Below are 24,523 nucleotides of genomic sequence, written 5' to 3'. Positions count from 1 at the left end.
ATCCAGGGGAACCCCCTGCATATCTCTGCTGTTCTTTCTTTGCACAGTTTTCTTGTCTTTGCTAATCTATTTTATGAACTATAGCCACCTCGCTTTCTCCAGACTCTCAACTATGTCTTCTCAAGAAAGGTAGTTTGCCTAGGTCTGTCTGAATTTCCCCTTTTATATCATGGCCTGGAAACTCTCTAAAGATAATAAACTGGGGCAATTGTAGGGCTCATCGAATTTGTTCTCATCGCCTAGGAACTATTGTCCTTCATTGCCTGATGTCCAATTTCATTTGTTGAAAATTAATGCTTCTTACATTTAACCCATTTTGAGATTGTCTCAGGTAAGAGTAATCCAGTCCCTGTTACTCCATATTGGATGCATGAAGAAATCCCTAAGGAGCTATTTTAAAATGTAGATTTGTGGTATCGAGAGATTCTGATTCAGTAATTCTGGAGGGGATATCTGTAATAAATTCTTTTTAAAAGCCTCAGTGTGACTCCTAGGTTACCAGGATATTTAATCACTTGTCTAGATAATTAATTCAATAAAGTTCAAGGTCTAAGAAGGCTTTTTGAAGAGAGTACACTTCGAATTAGATTTTAAGAATGGATCGAATTTGGCGGGCACATGCTCTGTGCCAGGTGCCAGTGGATGAGCAAATGTTTGAGGAATGGATAAATTGTTTGATCCTCCCCTGTTTGCTTAGAAAACTTCTATTTCACGTTTTAGGTTTATACCTCTCTATAGCTTTCTCTTTCTTCCCCAGACAGAATGTAAAATGTACAGCTTTTTGCCTTTGTTGTGATAGTTCACACATTGTCATCATCAAATTTACATGTACCTTATATCATAGTTATTTTGTTTCTTCCACTAACCTGTATATTGCTTTGGAGTAATTAATTTATTTTTGACCCCCAGTGCCTAGCACAGTGGTTAGAATAGCTAGGTACTCAAAAATATTTATTGATCTGAGCTGTTGCTCCTCTTTTAATATTTACAAGTAAGTCGTAAGTAACTATTCCAATGTAAAAGTCATTTCCAACCTGGGTGTTTTAAATAATGAATTGAGAGGCACAATAGTATATTAAACTATTTATTGTTATATAAAACATCACCCCAAAACTTTGTGGCTTAGCAAAACAAACATTTATTATACTGCAGTTTCTATAGGTCAAGAATCTTGGAATGGCTTAGCTGGATCCCCTGGCTTAGGGAGTATCTCTCAGAAGACTGCAGTAAAAGTGTCGGGTGAGGCTGTAGCCATGTCAGTGAGTGTTTGGAAGATAATCCACTTCCATGCTTCTTCACATGGACTTTGGCAGGCTTTAAGTCCATACTTGCTGCTATCCGGAGGCATCAAAGTTACCATATGTTTCTATCCATAGGGCAGTTCACAACAAGGCACCTGAGGGAGAGGTCAAGAGAGTATAAGACAAAATCATAATCTTGTTGTAACCTATTCTTGGAAGTGACATTTTATAACTTTTGTATATTTTAGTTGTTAGAAATAAGTCATTAATTATGTCAACCCCAAACTCAAGGGAACTACTTAGCCTCATGTAGAAGCAATACCACTTATATTTTATCCAAGACAATATCAAATATATAGAGAGATGGATTCATAGAGAGATGGATTCATACAGAGATTACTTGTTATGTCTCAAAGATATGGACTCCATTACCCCAGGAAACTTAGCATGATGCTATACTCATGTTTTGGCCTCATCTTCATCTAGGAGCAAACATGGCCTGGCAAGTAGATATGGTAGCAATGCTATTCTCCAAAAAGTAACAACTCTTTTCTGTGGAACAATGATTTTCAATATGTATTCTCTGATGTCTAAGGTTCCAGTGGTACCTTGGAAGTCATGCAGGGAACAAGAAACGGGTGCTGGGTTATGCCCCCTACTATTAGGTGCCATCTAGCTCTACTCTGTCATAGTACTCAGGTTGAGTTCTGAGTTCATTGAATAAAAGTGTGAAAATATTTGAAACTTTTGCAAAACTTGGCTCCAAGAGCAATGGTTTTTGACCATAGCATAGCATAGCAGTTTAGTCATATGAGCTCTGGAGCAAGCCTGCACAGTGTGTTTGTATACAGGTTCTGCCATTTCCTAGCCATGTGTTGGGTTATAGAAGTCTGGGTTTGAGTCCCATCTGCAATTATATCTTGTTCATTTCTGTTTCTGAAGCCAAAACTACTTGGGTGCATGTGATATTGTGCTTCTTTTTATTTTTATTGTAGGCTTCTATTATTTAGCCACCCTGTATTTACCTTAACATGGTTTAATATAACCAACGGAATGGTTGATACATTTACCACCATTATGCTTACTATTTTCCTTCCTAATAATAGGTTTCTGACTAGATGATGTGTGTTCTTCATTTTGATAAACTCTTCCTCAGAAAGAAAATTATCCATAATCCATTTCTGTATCTGTCAAAGCATAGTGTTTCATAACCAGTTAAACATTTTTACAACTGTGGAAGCACCAATTTCATGGAATCACTTATTCTAAAATTTTTGCAGACCAACATTTTCAATTTTATTGTTAAATAGTCTGTAAGGTACAACTGATTACACACATCTGCTGTCCTAAAATAAATTAAGAAAGTATCTTGCAATATATTAAATAGTCAGTTTTCTGGTTTTATTAATGAAGGAGTTCCAAAAAAGGCACACACTTCATATTCTACACATGTACTTGCAACAAGATTAACCCTTGAGCCCAAGATTTAATTGTTAATGTTGTCTTTTTTGTTTTTATATTCCAGCTGCTTGATACTCATTAACCAATGACATAACGTTTAGAATTTTTATTACTTAGTCTGTGTAAGATGCAAAATCTTTGTGTCCCTTCTTATGTCTTATTAGATGACTCCAACTCACCTTTTGAGTGTAATTTAGAAGTTGATTTTTCAAGTAGAGGCAAATCACTTTGGTTTTCAAAATACTTTTGGCAGAAGATATTTTTTCTGAAAAAAGAGAGGAACAGGTGAGTTGAGTAGGGGGGAGGAAAGTCATGAAAAAAACTGGTTGTCAGATGCTACTTTCATTCCTCTGTAATGTGAGGTTGAAGATAGGTGCAATGTGAGGAGGAATGTGAGAAGGAGGGAGTTTAACTTGTACTCCAGTTTCCAAGTTTGAGCAATTGCAATGCAGTGAAAACTGTGGGGCCTGTGGCAATTTATATAAATAAATCCCTAAAACAGAATTTTGGCTTTTGAAATGCATAGAACATGATGTGGTCATAGCATCATGAACATTGAAAGCCTGTTTTCTCAGCCAGGGACTTTAAAGTAAGAGCTCCACATAAGAGAATGATGGGGGAAAAATGTATACATCTAATGAAGCAAATAGCACAGCAAGATGATGATTAACTGAACAACACAGAAAATCTGCCTTTCTTTTCTTACAAATATCTCTTTTGTGGGCTCCCTTGACAGGCATTCTTTTGTTCTCTGCTTCTTAGATGAGTCTTTTCTTTCCCTTTCTGGCTCCCTTCCTCCCCAGTTTTAAACCATAAATATCCTACAAATATCTCCTCTTACTTTAGTGAAAGGATGTTACTTGCTAGTTTCAATTATTACCTCTATAAAATGATATCACTTGTATCTTCAGCCTTGCCCTCATCTCACTTCTCCTCCCTCTCTCTATCCATCAGCTTTTCTGCTTGTATTCTCATCACTTCCTGAGAAGTGATGCTGAATTTATATAACTGATGAAATTATTTTATATTCATAAGTTAGTGTGTGTCTCTAAGTTTTATTTCCATGACTTTATAGAGCTTCCTTTTAATTTCTTTTATGATATTATCTTGTGGAATCATCTTCTGTGTAATTTTAAGATCCAATTTAATTTTAACCTGTGATAATAAGAGAAAGATCACATAAAAAGACCTCATTTCTGTGACAGCCTGAAGAAACTATTTTCCAATAGATTTTTGTACTCAAATACTTAATTAGAGATATGTCAAGAAAATAATAGTCATTACAAAAATATTCAACCAATGTTATAACTGAAAAACTCTGTAATCACATGACATAGAGAAATCTCAGCTAACGTTTGTAATGGTTGTCAAGGAGTGGAGATTATATAAATATATAAATTAAAAATAGAAAAGCCTATAGAAATTAAAGCATAGAGTCAAAAAAGGGCTTGGTAACTCTAAAGCAAATGTTACCATCTAAAATGCTTTCTAAGCAATATAAGCCTTCAATACAAATGGGTAAACAATTCCTGGTAATTTTAATTGACACAGCTTTCAGTTCATTTGTTTGAAACCTTGAGAATTATGTTCAAATCTTGATTGAGAGATTGACCCCAGTGGAAACAGTTTGTGGTGTTGAATAAGAGCACAGTTCTGCCAAGGGTAACCAAAATAAACTAGCTATTACAAGTAATTAAGAGACAAAAATTCAAGGTGATTTTCCTACTTTGTAAGTTCATGAAGTAAACAAAGTTTTATCTTCATGTTCATCTCCCCTTGTAGGCATCCTCTTTTATAGTCATTTGTTGACCATTTCTTCTCATCTTTACTTACCACCAGCCTCCCACATGTTGTCATTCTGACTAATTCTACCTTTTTTTTTTTTTTTTTGTCATGGAGTCTCACTCTGTTGCCCAGGCTGGAGTGCAGTGGCACCATCTCGGCTCACGGCAACCTCCACCTCCCAGGTTCAAGCAATTCTTCTGCTTCAACCTCCTGAGTATCTGGGAGTACAGGTGCACATCGCCACGCCCAGCTAATTTTTTGTATTTTAGTAGAGATGGGGTTTCACCATGTTGTCCAGGCTGGTCTAAAACTCCTCAGCTCAGGCAGTCTGCCCACCTCGGCCTCCCAAAGTGCTAGGATCACAGGCACTTTGCTGGGCGATTCTACCATCTTAATATATCTGAAATCCATTCTCCATCTCCAGGCCAACACTACTACCTCAGCTCATTTTATTCTTACTTAAAAACAAAACAAAACAAAACTTACTGCAGGATGTTACTCACTGATTACCTGTTTCCAGTCTTGTTCTTTCTTCAATCCATTCAATCCATACATTTTTCCTAGAAAGATCCTTCTAAGATGCAAATTAAACATGTTTTACTCTTTCTTAAAGTCTCTTGGTGCATCTCTATATGGAAAAAATCCTAAAATTCTCATTTTAATATATAAGACTCTGCAAGACCCTTAACATATGACTTAGAATATGTTTAACTTTTTTTTTCAGTCAAGTGCAAACAATTATATAATCATGGTCCTTTTTACAAATATGCTGGTAATATGACTATGACTGAACAACCTTTGAAAAGCTGTCTCCACAATAGAACTTTCTGCAATGGGAAGGAATTACTAGCTGGCCCCAAATAATGCCACATAAGACAGAAAGCAGCATGGTTGCCTTTTGGTGCCTTTGTGCTCTCATAAACCTGAGTTTAAACTTAAGTGTTTTTCCTTACAAGCTGTAAACCTCTGAGCTTCACTGTCCTTATCTTTAAAATGCAGCTATTAATAACAATTCAGTATGATTGTTGTGAACATTAAATGAAATAGATATTCTTGGCCCGCTAGCACACATTTTTTTTTTTTTTTGCCTTCTAATGCTTCATTCAAAATAACAAGAATCAAAAGGCAAGTGGTAAAGATTTGATCAATGCAAAGACAATATCAGCCGAGGGTAAAGGTGGCTGGGAAATAGGGAAAAGATACAAAACAGGACTATCAGTTGCCAAAGAAGGTAGATCCAGTATTGGAGGAAGTCTAAGAAAAACACGTGTGTGTGAGTGTTTGTGTGTGTGTGTTTCTAGTAGCAGGAGTAGAAGTAGTAGTCTTAGATGAAATCAATCAAGGATATGTAGAGCAAAATATCTATAGCTATCACTTCTGGAATATTTATTCTTATATACTAAGCATTGTGCTAAGTGCTTTACATGTATTAATTAATACAAAAGAATTACAGGAAACAAAGGAGAACAAAAGGAAACACAAATGTCAGTGAGAAAAAGCAACACTTAAGAGATGAACCGAGAAAAAGCCATTTCTATGGAGGAATAATAATAAGTAGGCAGAGAGGTGGAAAGAAAACTCAAAAATTGTGGTGTCAAGCAATCTAAGGGAGAATAAAATCTTAAGGAAGAAGTAGACAATAGTAACAAATGCTGGATAAACAGTCAAATAAGGAAAAGGTCATAATTTGTTCTTGAGGTCTCCCTCACAAGAGGACTATAAACATTAGTCCTGCCCTGACAGGGCTTCAAGATAAAGCTACTTCTTTATCTTGGCAGATAGCCAAATACCTAAGTGTCCAATTTGTGACCAGGTGCTCCTCTCACAGGAAACTTGTTGATATTTACAGATCTCCTTGTGGCTCTTATCTGACCTGTGTCCAGTATTTTCCTACAAAGAGGGTCACTCTTTAGGAGAGCCCTGACTTAGAAAACAGGCTCAATGTGTCAGTCAGGTGAGACACAGAGGAGGCAACTCAACAAAGCACATGAAATAACAGAAGCTGTCAACTGCAAACAGTAACATAGTCATGATCCTTTTTACAAATATGCTGCCGATATGATGATCACTGAAATACCTTTGAAAAGCTATCTGCTCAATAGGACTTTCTGCGGCGGGAAGGAATTACTAGCTGGTCCCAAATAAAACCACATAAGACAAAAAGAAGCATGTGTGCTTTTTGGTGCCTTTGTGCTCCCATAAACCTGAGTTTATAAGATAAACTTACAGATCTCAGAAAGAAGAGGGCAGCACACCTTACAGGGCCAGTGGGAAGTGGGGCCAGGGACAGTTCAGGACACATACACTCAACCAGCACGTGGGGAGCAAGAGAGAGAAAGAGAGACCATTATGCTAAAGCTTTTATTGGGTTCCAATAAGGATCCAACAGTTACACAAGTGGGTTTCCTGAGGGAAGTTCTAATTAATGGCTTTAGAGTAAGCAGGCACTAGCTCTGTGGGGCCTTGCTGTGATTGAGAGGGATCACTGCTGCTTATCTGCTGCTCAGTTTGTGCTAGGTGTGAGCATCAGAGGAGCAAGCCAAGTAGATTATGTGTAGGAGATCGATCAGAGTGGTGGGAGAAACTATAGGGAAAGGAGCAGACCTTCTGAAAGGTCAGAAGGCTCTGCATACCTTCGGGGAAGAATAAGCTGAAGTCAGCTGTTCTCTGACACTGAGGCAGAGGGCAAGGAGTAGGTACAAGTAAGTGTGGGGGAATTAATCTTAAACAGGCTTGTTTATTTATGTTGACCAGGAACTGACCTTTGATCATCCGCATGCATGAGTTTCTGTGAAAGGGGAACAATAAATGTTACTTACCCACAGACTGTGTTTGCTCCAGGCTTTTGGAGTTATGTCTACACTGAATAAAAGCAAGCAGCTCGCACTTTGGCCACTAGAGCCCTGCAGACCCCTAGCTGCTCTTACACTGCATATCTGTGTCTGAGTACTCCCTTTCATCCATCGCTCAGCCAGGTCTGTGGGACGGACCTGGTGATTATGTCTAGCTGTCCCATAGGGAGAGGGTCACCAGGAGATTGTCATACATGGCAGGTATCTGGATCAACCACATTGAGGAACTGGGAAGAGGCAGAGAATTAGAAACTGTGTCCCTGGTGACTAAGTCCTGCTTGTGGTATAAGAAAACTTATATTCAAAATGAATCCTGAGAAAACGTAAAATTATAAGAATCCACTACAGGCTAAAAAGCATCCATGAGAATGGGCAATTAGGGGGCCTTTGATGTCATTTTCCAGAGAAATATCCCTGGAGTGGTGAGGTCTAAAGACAGATTGTAGTGGGCTGAGGAGTGAATAGGAGGTGAGGAAAGGTAGAGGAAAGTTGGAGATGACTCTTTAAAAAATTGTCTACGAAGTTTAGGAGGAAGGACAATAGTTGGAGGGGACCATAATTGAGAACTGGTTATTGAATGTCAGAACTGAAAATAACTGGAAAAAATATCAATCCTAAATCAACTTTCATGCTAATGTCTTTAGGATCATTTTGAATTGATAAGTCATAGACTTTGGAAAAACAATTTTTCCTCTAAAGCTTTACTAATGCAGATTTTTCCACTAAATGGAAATGGGTGTCATCCCAATACAGCTTCATTGTTCTTCTCTTTATAAATCTCAATAATAAAGGTGAGACACAGGCATAGAGAAGAGAAAATTGTAGCTTTAAGCAAACTGTAAATCTTAAGGAAAACATTGGTATAAGCATGAATTTGAAGAAGATCCAAAGAAATAATAGAAAATAAAATACCACTTAAAGCAAAGAAAAATTTAATTTCCAAGTGTAGATATTTATTGAAAGTCTGCTAGGTATGAGATACTGTATTTGGTTTGGCAATTTCAACTGAGATTGATTGCCATTTTATTTCATCTAGAATTTACCCTATTCTATTTTCTCTTCCATGGGACATTTGGTTCCTCTTTATACGGTCATTCTTTTTTCTCCTTTAACCCTGCCCAATGACTTCCTTAAAATAAAAGAGAGGGAGCTAAATGGAACCAAGTCAAATAAGTTAAAGTTATACTGTAGCAAAAACATTTAACAAGAAATAACAGTGAGGGCCTTTGTTATTATAGGCATTACTTTTGGAATTTCTGAGATTTTAAATAAGGTCTGGCTATTTTAGTTATAAGGATTAAATTTCAGGGCCTCAGGTGAAAAATCCTTTTACCTGGAGTCAAAACTTCTTACACTTTATAGAGACAACTTTGGAACATAAGTTTAAAATTTTATGAAAGAGTGATTTACCCACAGTGTTAATTACCAGAAAGATTACATTGTGTCACTAAGTTTTATAGGCATTCAGAAAATAAGTGATTAATACAATGACCTATTTTCAAAAGCTTTTCATGGAGAACATGAGAACTGAGCTTGGTCATGAGACTGGGTGTGTGGCAAACAGAGAAAGAGAAGGGAAGACATTCTAAAAAGAAAAAGCAGGCTCATGCCTGTAATCCCAGTACTTTGGGAGGCCAAGGTGGGCAGATCATGAAATCTAGACCATCCTTGCCAACATAGTGAAAACCTGTCTCTACTAAAAATACAAAAATTAGCTGGGCGTGGTGGTGCACACCTGTAGTCCCAGCTACTCAGGAGGCTGAGGCAGGAGAATTGCTTAAACCTGGGAGGTGGAGGTTGCAGTGAGCCGAGATTGCGCCACTGCACTTCAGCCTGGAGACAGAGCAAGACTCCGTGTCAAAAAAAAAAAAAAAGGAAAAAGAAAAAGCAGAATGTGCAAATCGTGTTTAAATTACAAGCTAGAAACTGGAGGAACTTCACTTGGATGTTTTTTGAGAGTCAACTGGTAAATAAAAATATTGTAAGGGGTAATTCATACAGTAATTGTTATACTATCAAAATAAAGAGCTCTGACTTATTTTCTGTGCTCATAAAACAACCACTTAATGGGAGACAATTTATAGTCCTTATCCTTCCATCAGTGAAAAGTACCAAGTTACCAGCCCATATTTAAATCTTAGTTCTTTGATAAAAATACTACTGATATATATATTTAATAATATTTATATAGATATATTTTATAATACTGAGATATAAAATACTGCTACTGAGATATATATATATCTCAGTATTATTCTTATATATGTATTTCAGTAGTAGCATTTAATATATATATCTCAGTATTTTATATATTGAGTATATATAATATATATCTCAGCAGTAGTTTTTTAATATATATATATCAGTGGTATTATTATATATTACTATTATATTAATAGTATTATTATATGTCAAATATGTCTTTTTATATATCAGTACTATTATTATTAAATATAATCATATATTTATATAAATATAATATATTCTATACATTTAATAATATTAAACACATATTTAATAATAATATTAAGATGTATATTTATGTCAGTTATATAAATCTAAGTATGATACAATTTATATCCTTAAAGTGTTTAAAGATTTATATCCTTAAAGTATATTAAGATAGCTGTCATAAAATCTGTTTCTAGTTTAAAATTTTACTAGTTATTTTTTTCTGAGAAAAAAAATCATGAACATATAGTCTCACAAAAAAATTCAAAATAGCAGAATATATACCATGCAAAAATGTTAATAATATATTTAAAACTCCAATAACAGGCCTTGGAATATAGCAAACACTTGGGATTTGCTGAAGGTTAATTTGAAATCAATTATCAATAAATGTTTGATGAATTGAATTATTTAAAAATTCTATTATATAATTAAGTACTAATTATTAATGTTTATATTACCTTATGCCTGGTGGCATATATACCTTCCAAATTTGTACTTTAACTGTACTGGAAATACATCCAATTTAACAATTATTGGATGCCTATTACCTACCTACCATAGTAGGGAACAAAATAGATTCAGTCTGTGACTTCACAAGAGTTTCATGTAGTGGAAAGAGTGTGAAGTTGATTTACCAACTTTTTCAGGTTCTGAAGCAGATGAATCATGAGTAAAATAACTTGATAGGTATATATTGAAGCCTAAATGTTTGTATGAGTGTACTTGTCTTAGTCCACGTGACGGACAATATACCATATTCCCGTTAGAATGCTGGGAGATACTCTCCCCATCATTACTCCAAAGGTCATATAAATTAGTACATGAATTCTACTCATTAGCTAAAATCAGATAATTCTAAAATGCATTGCTCTCAATGGTTAAATATTTTCTTGAATTTGAATACAAACTAAGTAAAGCCTACAATTCAAAAATGACTCTGTATGGTTTCATTAAAACTTACATTTTGACACTTTCTCAGAAAACCAACACTTCATAATTAATGAATGTTCAGCCAAATGTTGACCTTCTGAATAACTGGAGAAGTGCAAACTTAGGAGGAAAAAAAATGGCTTTAAACTGTTTATTAAAGCCTAAGAACTCTTATCTTTTAGAATGAAAGTTGTGGAAGCATGCCTAAGAAATTGGCTCTATAGGTTAACATTTGAAAGTCCGTTTTGCATAAAAATTCATGCTGTCTACTTTATGCTATATTTAAAATAAGAGGAATTGTAAAAAGCTTAATCTACCTTGATTGCTAGGGGCCTCCTTCAAAGGTTCCTGAGATTCCCAGGCATGTGAAGCCTAAAGATACCAAGCTCTTGTTATAAATGGCTTCAGCATTCATTTTCAGTCTAAATCTATGGAGCCTCTACTGACAGATGGCTTCTTCCTATCTGGGATTGAATTAGTTACTTTATTTACTTAAAGGTTAGTGTTAATAAAATCAAGGTCAGAGGAGTGGACTGGTAAAAACAAGATTTGATGTCAAACAGACCTGGATTTGAATTTCACTTCTGCTCCCCAGAGGTTCAGTTTCTTCATCTTTAAAATGGAGAGGAGCACCTCTTTCTGTGTTTTGGCATGAAACAGAGTAGACTTTGATTACCACTGATACACTTGTTTCTGGGCCTGATACATAATAGTCCCTCAATAAAAGCTCATTGTGGTTTTAATTTTTGTATTATAAAAACAGCTCACTGTACACAATGTGTATTCACCTGATCATTAGTCAGCAATATTCAAGTATTAACAAAGAAAATTGTTGTGAGAATGTATAGAGGCCTATGTACCTGCTTATATTTGGACCCATCAGAAATTTCAGATTTTTCAATAAAAATTTGTGATTTTATATGACAACTATTAGCATCTCCAATGCTATCCCCGAGTGAATAAATTATGAGGTAAGCATGTAAAATAATAGTTTTGGCTCATATTTGCTCAATAAATTGTGTTTAATGGATGAATAGGTGATTAAAAATTAACTATTTCAAACTATGAAGCACTCAGAAACAAAGCTTGAGGCAAGAGACTAAAGATTTAGTTTCCTATTGACACTGACTTGCCCTATGACCTGGAAAAATTTCTTAATTCCTGGTTCTCCATTTTTTTATCTTTAAAATGTAAGGGTTTGATATGTAATGTCCACAGTCCCTCCCTAGTTCTGTAGGTCTATGATTCACACAATTGACGAAACATGACTTAAGCGGCAATTTGTTCATATAAACAGAAGAGGTGATAGGACATAAGTCCCTTGAGCTCTTAAATTCCATCTTTCTGTTTTCTCTTCTAATAGACTTTTGAAAAAATTTCAAAATGTGTAATATTTGACCAACTGAAGAATAGACAGTACATTAGCGAAGTCCACAATGAAAATGAACACATTTGAAGGAAATTATTTCAATGTGTTGAACAGAAAAGAGAGACTCGAAGACAGGTATTTAGGAGAAGAAATTGGAAATATTAACAAGTTTGTTGTGAAAGGTAGCAAAATATGCTCCCCCAAAATAGGCTACTTTGGCATATTGATTATTTTGAGCTACAGAAAATTGAAAAGAAACAGATATAGGAACTCTTTGCTCTCCCTCTATTTGCCTAAAAGAGGGACACAAATTTATGAAGGATTCCTTTCTGTCTTCTCTACCAGAAAGGATAGAAGTTAATCACAAGAGATAACTCTAGACACTTATCAGCCCAGAGAAGTCACCAGAGGAATCTATATAAGAAACTTTGCTAAAACCAACTTTTATTTTCCATTAGTTTCCTCCATATATTTACCTTCCCCCAATTTGTTGCCAGTAGAAGTTCAAAGTTATTTTTCTTTGTCTTATTACTGCTCTACAAAGTTATTGTAAATTTTTGTTAAGATTATAGATGAGACCAAGTTCTAACTACTACTTTGAGTTACTCATCACTGAGTAGTCCCATTTATGTGCAATACACATGTTAATAAACTCCTGATTGTTTTTCTCTTATTTATCTGCCTTTTTGTCAGTCTAATTTATATGGCCTCAGCCAATAAACCTAAAATGGATAGAAAAAATATTTTTTTTCTCCCCTACAAATACCAATCTATGGCTTTCCATGATGACAATTGGCCAACAGTTCCTGGTAGGGTTTTTCATTTGTTCATTCATTTCTTCAACAAATATTTATTGTATGATTGTTATTTGCATGATCACATGCTAGAGTAAGAGTATAAAGATGAATCTGACATACACTTTGTCCTTAAAGAAATTTCTCTTTAGTAAGGATGGTAAGGTATGTATATAAATAGACAAATGTTCTAAATTATATGAGTGAAAGTTATATGAGATTTATGAGGAGGTAACATTTAATTTCAGCCAGGCAGATGGCAATGAAGGGAGGGAAATTGAGGAAATCTGGGAGGAGATGGCATTTTAGCTGGAGATAAAGCATGAATATATGAGGCAGAAGGACATTTCTGGCTGAAGAAATAATGTGAACAAAGCCTCAAAGGAGCAGGAAGCTGGATGCAGTTTGACTCTACAATTGGGTTTAGGAAAGAGACTAATGAGAAATACATTTAAAACAAACACTGTCGGATTGAAGGGACCCTGAATGTCATACTAAGGAAATTTAGTCTTTATCTTTCATAAAAAAACAGGACACTAGAGGTCTTGGATAAGGTGGATGGAAGAAAGTTGTGTTTTAGGGTGGCAACTCCTGAAGAAGATTTGTGCATGGTGGTTGTAAACTGAATCTTAATAGGCAGATAACTCAACTGAAGTTCTTAACCATAATCATTTTCTTGTCCAGGCTGCTGATGTGCTGTTGCAACATGGAGCTAATGTCAATATTCAAGATGCAGTTTTTTTCACTCCATTGCATATTGCAGCGTACTATGGACATGAACAGGTAAGTCTGACAGTAGGATTTCCAAAGGTTAGGTGTTGCTTAAGTGTAGGCTTTTGTTGAATTGTCCTAGCTTCAAAGAGTTTATATTTAAAATATCTTTGAATTATTTTTGCCATATTCTCATCAACCCATCCTTGAGGAACTTGTAGATCCATATAAGCATTACGGTTGTCATGTTACTCATTTTTGCTGATGATCTTATTACACGAAGAGGCAGAAAAGTACATTGGTAAGTGTGTGGCCTCAGGAATCAGTCAGCCTAAATTTGAAAAATTCCTAGTGTTTTGACCAGGTGTAGGTTATGTAATCCCTCTGATCTTCATTTATTCACCTATAAAATGGGGAAAGATATTAATTATAACCTCATAGGGTTGCTGTTAGGATGCAATATAAATTGTTTGGCAAATGCTCAGTAAATATAGCTGTGATGATGCTAATGGCAATAACAATAAAACAACTCATAAAGACTCTATAGAAACAATTACTAATGTGCTTTATAATTTACTTTATGTGATTCTATAACAGGTCCATATTTATAAAATTTTATTTTCTGTAATAAATAATATATATAGAAACTTTAAAGTTTTTAACATACTTTTGTTCAATACATGATTTTTATTTAACCTTCACAACTTTATGAAATTAATGAATTGCCACATGACTGAGCTTATACTATGGGATAAGCACTATGATAGAACCTTTATCTTTTTTTCTAATTTTTCCACAACCCTGAAATTGGCTATTTGCCCCTTTTTTTTTTTCTTTTTTGTGAGACGGAGTCTTGCTCTGTCGCCCAGGCTGGAGTGCAGTGGCTCGATCTCGGCTCACTGCAAGCTCCGCCTCCTGGGTTCACGCCATTCTCCTGCCTCAGCCTCCCAAGTAGCTGAGACTGCAGGCACCTGCCACCACGCCTGACTAATTTTTTGTATTTTTAGTAGAGACGGGGTTTCACCATGTTAGCCAGGATGGTCTCGATCTCCTGACCTCGTGATCCTCCTGCCTCGGCCTCCTGAAGTCCTGGGATTACAGGTGTGAGCCACCATGCCCAGCCTATTTGCCCATTCTTATCAATGGTATACATGAAGCTCAGTCAGGTGAGGTAGCATGCCAGAGTCATGCAGCTATTAATAATAAATAGAAGAGCTGGAATATGTACTCAGTTCTGTCTGATCCCAAAGCCTATATTGTTTTGCTGTACCACAGTACCTCTTCTTATTCTTCTTCAACCAGTGAGACAAATTATCAAGTCCAAACAATTTTCCTAAATGGAGAAGTCAGAATTCAAGGCAACATGTTCTAACTCCAAAGTCTGCTGATTTTCAACCTTAACATATCAAAAGACAAAGTTTCTATGTTTCTTTAAAACACTGCCCTTTGGCAGTGAGAATACTCAAGGAACTGAAAATAACAAAAAAAAAAAAAAAAGAGAGAGAGAGAGAGAGAGACAGAGAGAAATACAAATGTAACTGGATAACCAAATATAACTGTTCATTGAATACTCCATTTTCACTCTTCCTCACTTTGTCTTTCTAGACTCATTCAATTGTAGGTTAGAATTATACCTTTTTACCTTCCTGGAGGTCATGTCACAGCACCACCTGAGGGTTCCAAGTTGAAGATCAAACTTACTTGTGTCCCTGTGCTCAATAGTCATTGTGCCTTTATTCCTCTGCTAGCTGGCATATGCCTGGACACTCTAAGACCTGTGAAGCGTGACCTATAGGTAGGAAGATTGCTTATTTCATTGATGTGCTGCTCAGAGTGCACTGGAGTGCAATGAAGAGCTGGGCACTGAAAATACTTTTAGAAGTACAGGCCCAAAAGCACAAGTAATGGAAAAATCCCATCATTTCCTAACCTCAGGCACAGACAGGATATATACAATGCATATTATTTGTAGAGTCATCCTCTTTGACGATTAACCTCATCACCCAGCAGAAACATAAAGAGCCTGTATGCATGTTAGGTGGAGAACTAAATTTGTTTACTTTCCCTGAAAATAAAGTCACAGTCTTATAAAATTATGCTAAAATGTGGATGGCCCTTTTATGATAAGGGACTCACTTTCTGTGTGTGAAGGCAGCACATAAGTAATTTATGGAGGCTATTGTCATTTGCTAAAATATGCTGACAAGGAGAACGGTACATTCAATATATAAATGTACCTAATGTGCCATGTTCCTTGTCATTTGTTTATTTACTTATTTTTAAGTGGAAGAGTAGATGTTTTGCACCAAGAGCAATATTTCCTAGGTATGTAATAATAGTCCTTAATAGACAATCGATTTCAGAGATAGTTTAAATCAGTCTATTATGAAGTCACATAATCAGAATATATGGAGTCTGTGTAAGTGGAAATATCTGCTTAGGCATGCAAGGTTCTTGAAACTAAACTTCTGCTGTTCTGATTTCACCTGAATTAAGTCTTGATCTGCCCATTAGCCAACAAAGAGATAAAATGCACATGCTCCAAGTTGGGGCTACCACTTTTACTAACAGTTATTGAATGCCAGGCACTTTTCTGAGTGCTTTTCATGCGATGACTTATTTAATCCTCACAACAACTCCAAGAGGTAGAAATATTATTATTCCAACTTTAGCAATGAAGAAGCTGAAGTATCAAAATGATAAACAATTTGTTCAAAGCAATATAGCTGATAAGTATAATATAGCTGATTTCCAAACCCTTGCTCTTGTCTATTGTACTCAATAGGAACTCAGTTCCCCACATCACACCCAGCTAATATTTTCTCTAGAATTTCTCTCAAATGTCTACCACATTCTTGAGAGATTTATACTCAAGACATGTTTATTTGCTGACTCATGGGAAGTAAAAATAGTTTTAGAGCTTGAATTCACTTTTGTGCTGACACTTCAGTGGTCAAGACAATTGAGAGGGGTCAATTGCTATTTGAACCCTAACTGCTATTTTAAGGATTCAGATGCATCCTAACTTAACCTTAGTATCACTGAGGTGACTTTTGAAATTCTCAGGAGAGCCAATATCAAGTTTACAGAAGTTATTGGGAAAGTTCTTAAGTATATATATAAGTGACTCAAAGGAATTCCTAAATTACCTGAAACAATCGCAGGAAGACTCCCACATGCTTCATTACTTTATCCCTCTCTGACCCTATGGATGTAGAGTCTCAGTTAAATGGAGAAGATGCCAGGGCTACTGTTTCTATCTCCAGTTCACTCACATATCCAGAAAAAGACCCATATGACTGAAGCTGCCATGAAAATCAAGAATCAAGTCAACTACCACTGGCTCTGGCCAGAAGGAGACTTTGGAAGAGATCATTCAGAGAAGATTCTGCATGACTCTAGAGAGGATTATTTATGTAAAGTGAAGACCTACATTATGAAATTGACAAGAGAGTTGATACTAAAGAGAGCAAATGACAAAAGTAGGTTTTCAAGGTCAAAAAATGTGGAGATGATTTTTAAAAAACGTTTTCAAAGCTCCCTAGCATCTCATCTAGCCCCACATTAACTCTGAAACAGAAATAGTAAACAACATTGTCTCAGTTCACCAACAAAAATAAAAAATAACATTTACAGAACAAATACTGTATGTCAGTCATTGTGCTATGCACTTTAAACAAATTCCTAATCCAATCCTCATGACAACCCATGAGTTAAGTCTTAATATTATTCCCATTGCACATATGAAAAAACTTGGGTATAGATAAATTAACTAATTTTTCTCAAGAACACAGAGCTGATATAAATCAGATTCTAGATTCGAATCTAGGACTATCTTAAACTGCACCTTAACTCTTAATCAGTATATGATATTACCCCTCACGTTAACAGCATAAGGTCAGTAGCAGGCACTATTGTTTGCTTAGGCAAAGCTATCATTTCAACTGTTACCACTTTGGGCCATATATTTTTTTCTTTCTTGCAGACTCCTTATTTTATTTCACTGTTCAACCTCTCTCCTAGAGGTTGTGCTTAGAGATGCTCCTATCCCCAGCCACTGTGTGTTAGATCTTAATTAGCTGAAGCCACTCACAGTAAATCTTTCCCCTTGCCCAAGGATTGGTTTAGAAAGTTGCAAATGACCTAGTCCAGACTGAAGAGATATGGGAAGATGGTTTCTGGAGAGTTTTTAAGAAGGAATTTCTAGATTTAAAAAAATGGTCGCTTGTTCCAAAAGATAGAGGTCATCTCCTGCTCTACCCTGTGAACTTCAGTTTGTAATGGCTGGAGATGCTGCAGCTCTCTTACTACCATGAGTTGATCTATCCTACTTGCTGAGCATGGCAGAACAGAATGACAGAAAGAACTTGAGTTATTAAGCTGTTATATTAATCAACCCTAGAATTGTTCCAGTTTTGGACTTCTTGCTAGGTGATATAACAATAAATTTTTGTGGTTTAAGCCAGTTGTGTTCTTGTATACTGCCAAAAGTTTTGCATTATTGTTTGAATTTTTATACTGATTTCAAATGAATAAATCCTTTAGGTAACTCGCCTTCTTTTGAAATTTGGTGCTGATGTAAATGTAAGTGGTGAAGTTGGAGATAGACCCCTCCACCTAGCATCTGCAAAAGGATTCTTGAATATTGCAAAACTCTTGATGGAAGAAGGCAGCAAAGCAGATGGTAAGATTATATATTTAAAAGACCTTTGCTATCATTTGCTTTATGTATACCTTTTACTTGTACTTCTCTTACTAGAGATTAATCTTGAAGTTGACTAATCCTGTAGTCGTGTACTTATTTGCTCCACAAGTCATAATTCATCTTTAATATATTTATCAGGCCTACATGCGAATCCTTCTTAACATGTTTTAGCTCAATTATTTTTTTTTAATTATACTTTAAGTTTTAGGGTACATGTGCACAACGTGCAGGTTAGTTACATATGTATACATGTGCCATGCTGGTGCGCTGCACCCACTAACTCGTCATCTGGCATTAAGTATATCTCCCAATGCTATCCCTCCCCCCTCCCCCCACCCCACAACAGTCCCCAGAGTGTGATATTCCCCTTCCTGTGTCCATGTGATCTCATTGTTCAATTCCCACCTATGAGTGAGAATATGTGGTGTTTGGTTTTTTGTTCTTGCGATAGTTTACTGAGAATGATGATTTCCATTTTCATCCATGTCCCTACAAAGGACATGAACTCATCATTTTTTATGGCTGCATAGTATTCCATGGTGTATATGTGCCACATTTTCTTAATCCAGTCTATCATTGTTGGACATTTGGGTTGGTTCCAAGTCTTTGCTATTGTGAATAATGCCGCAGTAAACATACGTGTGCATGTGTCTTTATAGCAGCATGATTTATAGTCCTTTGGGTATATACCCAGTAATGGGATGGCTGGGTCAAATGGTATTTCTAGTTCTAGATCCCTGAGGAATCGCCACACTGACTTCCACAACGGTTGAGCTAGTTTACAGTCCCACCAACAGTGTAAAAGTGTTCCTATTTCTCCACATCCTCTCCAGCACCTGTTGTTTCCTGACTTTTTAATGATTGCCATTCTAACTGTTGTGAGATGGTATCTCATTGTGGTTTTGATTTGCATTTCTCTGATGGCCAGTGATGATGAGCATTTTTTCATGTGTTTTTTGGCTGCATAAATGTCTTCTTTTGAGAAGTGTCTGTTCATGTCCTTCGCCCACTTTTTGATGGGGTTGTTTGTTTTTTTCTTGTAAATTTGTTTGAGTTCATTGTAGATTCTGGATATTAGCCCTTTGTCAGATGAGTAGGTTGCGAAAATTTTCTCCCATTTTGTAGGTTGCCTGTTCACTCTGATGGTAGTTTCTTTTGCTGTGCAGAAGCTCTTTAGTTTAATTAGATCCCATTTGTCAATTTTGTCTTTTGTTGCCATTGCTTTTAGTGTTTTAGACATGAAGTCCTTGCCCATGCCTATGTCCTGAATGGTAATGCCTAGGTTTTCTTCTAGGGTTTTTATGGTTATTAGGGGCTCCAGTGAAAGTAAAGAGTTCTCTTAGATGAATTAGATGTCTTCACTGTTGTTCACTAATCTTTTATAAATTGAGACATTATTTACTTCTAGCAAATTCTGAAATCTTAAAAATATAACCTGATGAATATTTATGTATGTATACATCCATTGAAAACCACCCAGATCAAGATTTAGAATATTTAATTACTCTGAAATTTTCCCTTATCTTATCTTTCCCTTCCCTTACCTCATCTCAGGTAAATAGACTTTACCACCAAAGGTAATTAATATTCTGGCTTTTATTGCTATATATAGTTTTGTCTGTTCTTGAAGTTTGTATAATTTTGTGACTGGCTTCTTTTGCTCAACAAGATGATTTGGACATATATCCATGTTGTTGTATGGATCGTAGTTTGTTCTTTTATATTGTTTATGATTGCATGAATATACCATAATTGGTATATCCATTCTTCTCCTAGTAGACATTTTAATATTTCTAGTGTTTTTCTATTATGAATACAATTGCCAGTAACATTCTTATTCACGTCTTTTTGTGGACATATATGTTCATCTCTCTTGAATATATATATAAACACATATATATATGAGAGAACTGATAAATCGAAAGGTAATAATGCATATGTTTAATGTTTTAGGAAATTTCTAGACAGTTTTCCAGAATGTTTGTACTATTTTAAAATCTTTCAACAATATATGAGAATTTCAGTTGCTTCCCACATCCCCAATATTTGATATTATATTACTATACTTTTTAATAGAGTTTGAGTGTGATCCATTTGGGAAAAAAAAAGCTTTAGAATACATAGAAGGACTTCGGAATCAGTTGATAGAATAGAATTTCCTTTCATTTTTATTTTCTTAATTATAAAATAAATTTTGGAAAGTTTACTATAGGTATTGAAAAATTTCTTTTTTTTGCTTTTCCTCACAAACTTTATTTTTTGACAAAAATTCACTCAGAGTTGCGTCTTGCCATTAAATTCTCTCAGGCATATCCAACATTCTTCCATTGACCCCCAAGAGACCTAATTAAAAGCCCAGCTGTAAGAACTGCTGGCCTTTGCAGCGGGAACAATACACATTTCCAAAAGGACATGGTTGTCAAATCTCTGGAACTGCCAGTTCCTTGGTTCAAAATTCAGATTGATATTTAGTTAATAAAGCTAATCAATGTTTTTTATCTACCCATAAGGAATACACAAAGTATCCTAGAGACAACCGTGGCAAGAGACTAAGGTAATTTCCAGTTTCCAAGTTGTAAACAAGGGCCACTTTATTTCGTAAAATTTAAGAAACATAGCTTGCATTGTTTTCTATGCGCCAGTATGCAGTAAATCAGGCAGCTACTTTAGAGCATTATTATAAACAACCTATGTTGTCAGGATGTAAGGAATGCTGTTCCTTGGACCTTGTTTAAGCAGTCTCTTTCATTTTGTTAGTCTAGAATAGGCACAGGTACACCTGTGTGAACGACTAAACACATAATCGTGTTTTTGAAACTGCCTCACTCTTCCAAGGGGTCAGGAACTGCATCACTTTTTCCTTTCATTATTGATGCCAACCTTAGCTTTTTATTCCTCTGCACAACTCCAGAGCTCAGTAGTGTCAAAATGAATGTCATTTATGATCAGCATGTCTCTTTCAGTGCAAAAGGCATTGAAATGTGTAATACTACAACCATATTCCCCTTACATACCAGCATCATATGATACAATTTTTAACATTTTCTTTTTGTTGCACGCAAGTATTACATGCCTCTTACTCAATTATTTTATAAAGTCAAGAGACGGCGTGACTCACATTTTTAAGTATTTTTATTTCTTTCTAGTACACGCTTGATATTTAAGTCCCATTTGTACTTCAACCAATTGCAAAAAATAAACCAGAAGATCTGCTATGCCAATGGACACTGTGCAGGACTTATTATTAGTTAGTTCATTTATTCTAAAATGTAGCTAAGCCTCCAAATGATTAATTTTAGATCTGGACCCTGCCTGTGGTAAATGGACATAGGAGAAAGATTAAATAAATGACCCCAAAGAGAGTACAATTTGAAATCCAGTATTTACAGTATGTTTCCATGGTAACAGAATGTCACAAATGAAAATAAATTCAGGTTGCAAAATTACCCAAAATGTAATTCTGAAAGCAGCCTCTTTGGTTCAGCATGTTTGAGAGGCTGACCTATTCAGTTAGGTATGTTTTAAGTCACTGTTTTGCTTCTTTGTATCTCTTAGGGTAATGAAAAAGGAGAAGTATAATGCCCCCTAAATGAGATTGAAAAGTTTAAAATATTGATGGACTGAATAAGAAAAAAAAATAGTGATACAGCCTTCAAAATATGCCATTTTGATAATGTTAAAAATTGAAAAAATTAAATTTAGAATTAATAATTTCTGTCATCTTAATCATAAATGCTATATTTCTTTTAAATAACACAATCCTTGCAACTGGACAGAGCTGGATATTACAGAAAGCCACAAAAAATTCCTAGAACATGTCCAGCCATAGGAAGTGTTTTATTTTTTGAAATATAGCTTGTTGGATGTATTACACAGATCTGTTACTGAAAGCTTATTAAAGACAGACCTGGGAGTAATTTTAAAGATCTTATAGGACCTGTTGACATTGCTTGGTCAATCTGGAAAATTTTATTTTATTTTTAGGGTCAATAAGCGGAAATAAAGAAGAAACAGCACACATTCACCCAATATTCAATATTTCTTTCAAAAGACATCACTATCTACCTACTCTCTTCAAAACAGAGCACCAGGAACTAGATATTTTCCTAATAATGATTTACATGTATTTTTTGTTTTAAATTCTCCTTTATATGTTTCTCAATAAGATGCTAAGTTAGAGCAAATAGAATGTTATTCATGCATTCAATTTTTCTAAGATATAATAATATATTTTCTTTTTTGTCTTTGCAAATTGTCGAAGACAAAACTAAATACATCACAATGACTGAGGCAAAAACAGACGTGTATACGCATAAATTCTATGTCTGATTCCATATTTGTCCTGGCTTGTTCCTTCAGTTGGTATTTACATCTTCTTTGATGGGAATAATGTTTCAGCCACTGTGGATAATTCACCAAGTAAATAATCTAATTTGAAGTTTACTAATTCAATTGGCGAGGAATACTGGGTGGGGCCAAGGATGGCCAAAGGCAAATTATAAATTAATAGAAGATTGCACTGCATTCTGCTTTGCATTTTTCCTTCTGAACCTTAAGAATTCTTATGTCACACTCCAGATGCCCTGGACTCCTAACTGTTCTCAAGCATTGACTTGTGGCATTGACTTTCCCTGGCTTAGAACAGCACATGAACAAAGGAAAAGCTTTTTTAAAAGGGAGATAATCAGAAGAACCAACATTCTTCTGAATGAAAGGTGTCTTTTTGAGCTGCTCATTAATAAAAAAAGATTCAAAGGTTTGTTTGTAATAACAGCCTTGGGAGGAGAAGCTCAGTGACTTTGTTAAAGATTTGCCTTTGGCTTAAAATCTTGCAGAACAATAAAATGAGGATGATTGTTTACAAATATAGCAGCTACAAGGCCTAATTAAGACCCTGTCTAGATTGACAAAGTAATCAAACAAAAAAACAAATGGCTTTAGAGCAGTTGATTCCATTATTTTAGTTTTAAAAATTATTAAAGCCAGATTAGGAATTGAGCAGTTTGATGTTCAGTTGTTATTACTTCAGGACTGTAATTATTGACTGTTTAACTAGACTGTAGGTTATTTGAGAGTATAGACTCTGCATTTATCTGTTATTAGCTTTGGACACAGCAAATTTCTAAGATGGACATTAATAAAATGGTTAAGTAATTTTTATTAAATGTCTAGTATGGGACAAGCATCATGCTAGATAGACGCTTTCCAATCATGATCCTCTTTATTCTTTTCAGCATCCCTGGAACAGTGATCTTATTATATCCATTGTTACTGATAAGACATCCATACCTCCAACACTAGCTTAATGGCTAATACATAGTGATCACTTGATTCTTGTTGAGGAAAGAGAGTGTATCTGTCAAGTTTTTTTGTTTTCGTTTTTGTTTTTTTTTTTTACTTTCAAGTATTAGAAACTAACTCTTGCTAATTTAGGCATAAAAGGAGTAGATTAAAGGATATTATGTAGCACACAGAATCTTCTTCCTCAGAACAGAGTAGAAAGCCATGTTTGAAATTCTCACAGTGAGGAACAACATCCAAAATCATGCCCAAATGTGGTCCTGTGAAGATGCACTGCCACCCTTGCTAGGCACACATAAACTGTTGTGCTTCTGATGCCAACAATGCAGGGCATTGAATCTGTGGCTGGAATTGCTACCATGGGAAATTGGATGGAGCTACTGCCACCACTGCCACATTGCCAAGATAGATTAGGCCCTGCTTTTTATGTCATCAGCTCTGAAGTCAGAGTCTCATATGATGTGTTGATTGGAGGAGTCTACAGATAGGTATCCAGACCAGGGAACTGTTGAGAGTAAAAGTGTCATTATTAAGAATTATTCCAGGATAACAAGCCTAAACCAGGACATATGGTCACCCTCTGCTATTTCTGTTCCCTAGCTGCAAACAGATCTTGGAAATCACATTTTCTGCTTCTGTGATAGAATGTGGTCTTGGCTTCTCATTAATACTTGCAGTATACGGAATTACCCAGACGTGAGAAGAGGTTATAAGGCTGGGTGTTTCAACGAGAAGGACACATGTCCACTACTGAATGAAGAATTGAATTTTAAATAACCTGTCTAAAGTAAAACAATTAATGAGGTCTGCCTAAGTCTAAAGTGCTTTTCCTTTCATGATACCATGCTTTGCATACTGTAGTATGGCAATTTTCAGCTAAGGATATACATCAGAGCTGTTTACAACAGTGTTGTAAACAT

General features: G+C 35.5%; 1 protein-coding gene across 8 annotated transcripts in view; it reads left to right on the top strand.

Moving 5' to 3' along the window:
- The window catches only part of TNNI3K (TNNI3 interacting kinase), a 304,916-nt gene that overhangs the window by 81,911 nt on the left and 198,482 nt on the right, over positions 1-24,523 (top strand). For all 8 annotated transcript variants that reach the window (NM_001204797.2, XM_009459335.5, XM_054659350.2 and 5 more), the window contains 2 exons: positions 13,571-13,669; positions 18,143-18,281. In NM_001204797.2, the coding sequence (NP_001191726.2) occupies positions 13,571-13,669; positions 18,143-18,281 (238 nt within the window). The remainder of the gene's footprint in view (positions 1-13,570; positions 13,670-18,142; positions 18,282-24,523) is intronic.

The sequence above is a fragment of the Pan troglodytes genome, chromosome 1, assembly GCF_028858775.2.
Source record: "Pan troglodytes isolate AG18354 chromosome 1, NHGRI_mPanTro3-v2.0_pri, whole genome shotgun sequence".
Taxonomy (NCBI): Eukaryota; Metazoa; Chordata; class Mammalia; order Primates; family Hominidae; genus Pan; species Pan troglodytes.
The sequence above is the reverse complement of the archived record's forward strand: the minus strand, read 5'-3'. Positions and strand labels throughout refer to the sequence as shown.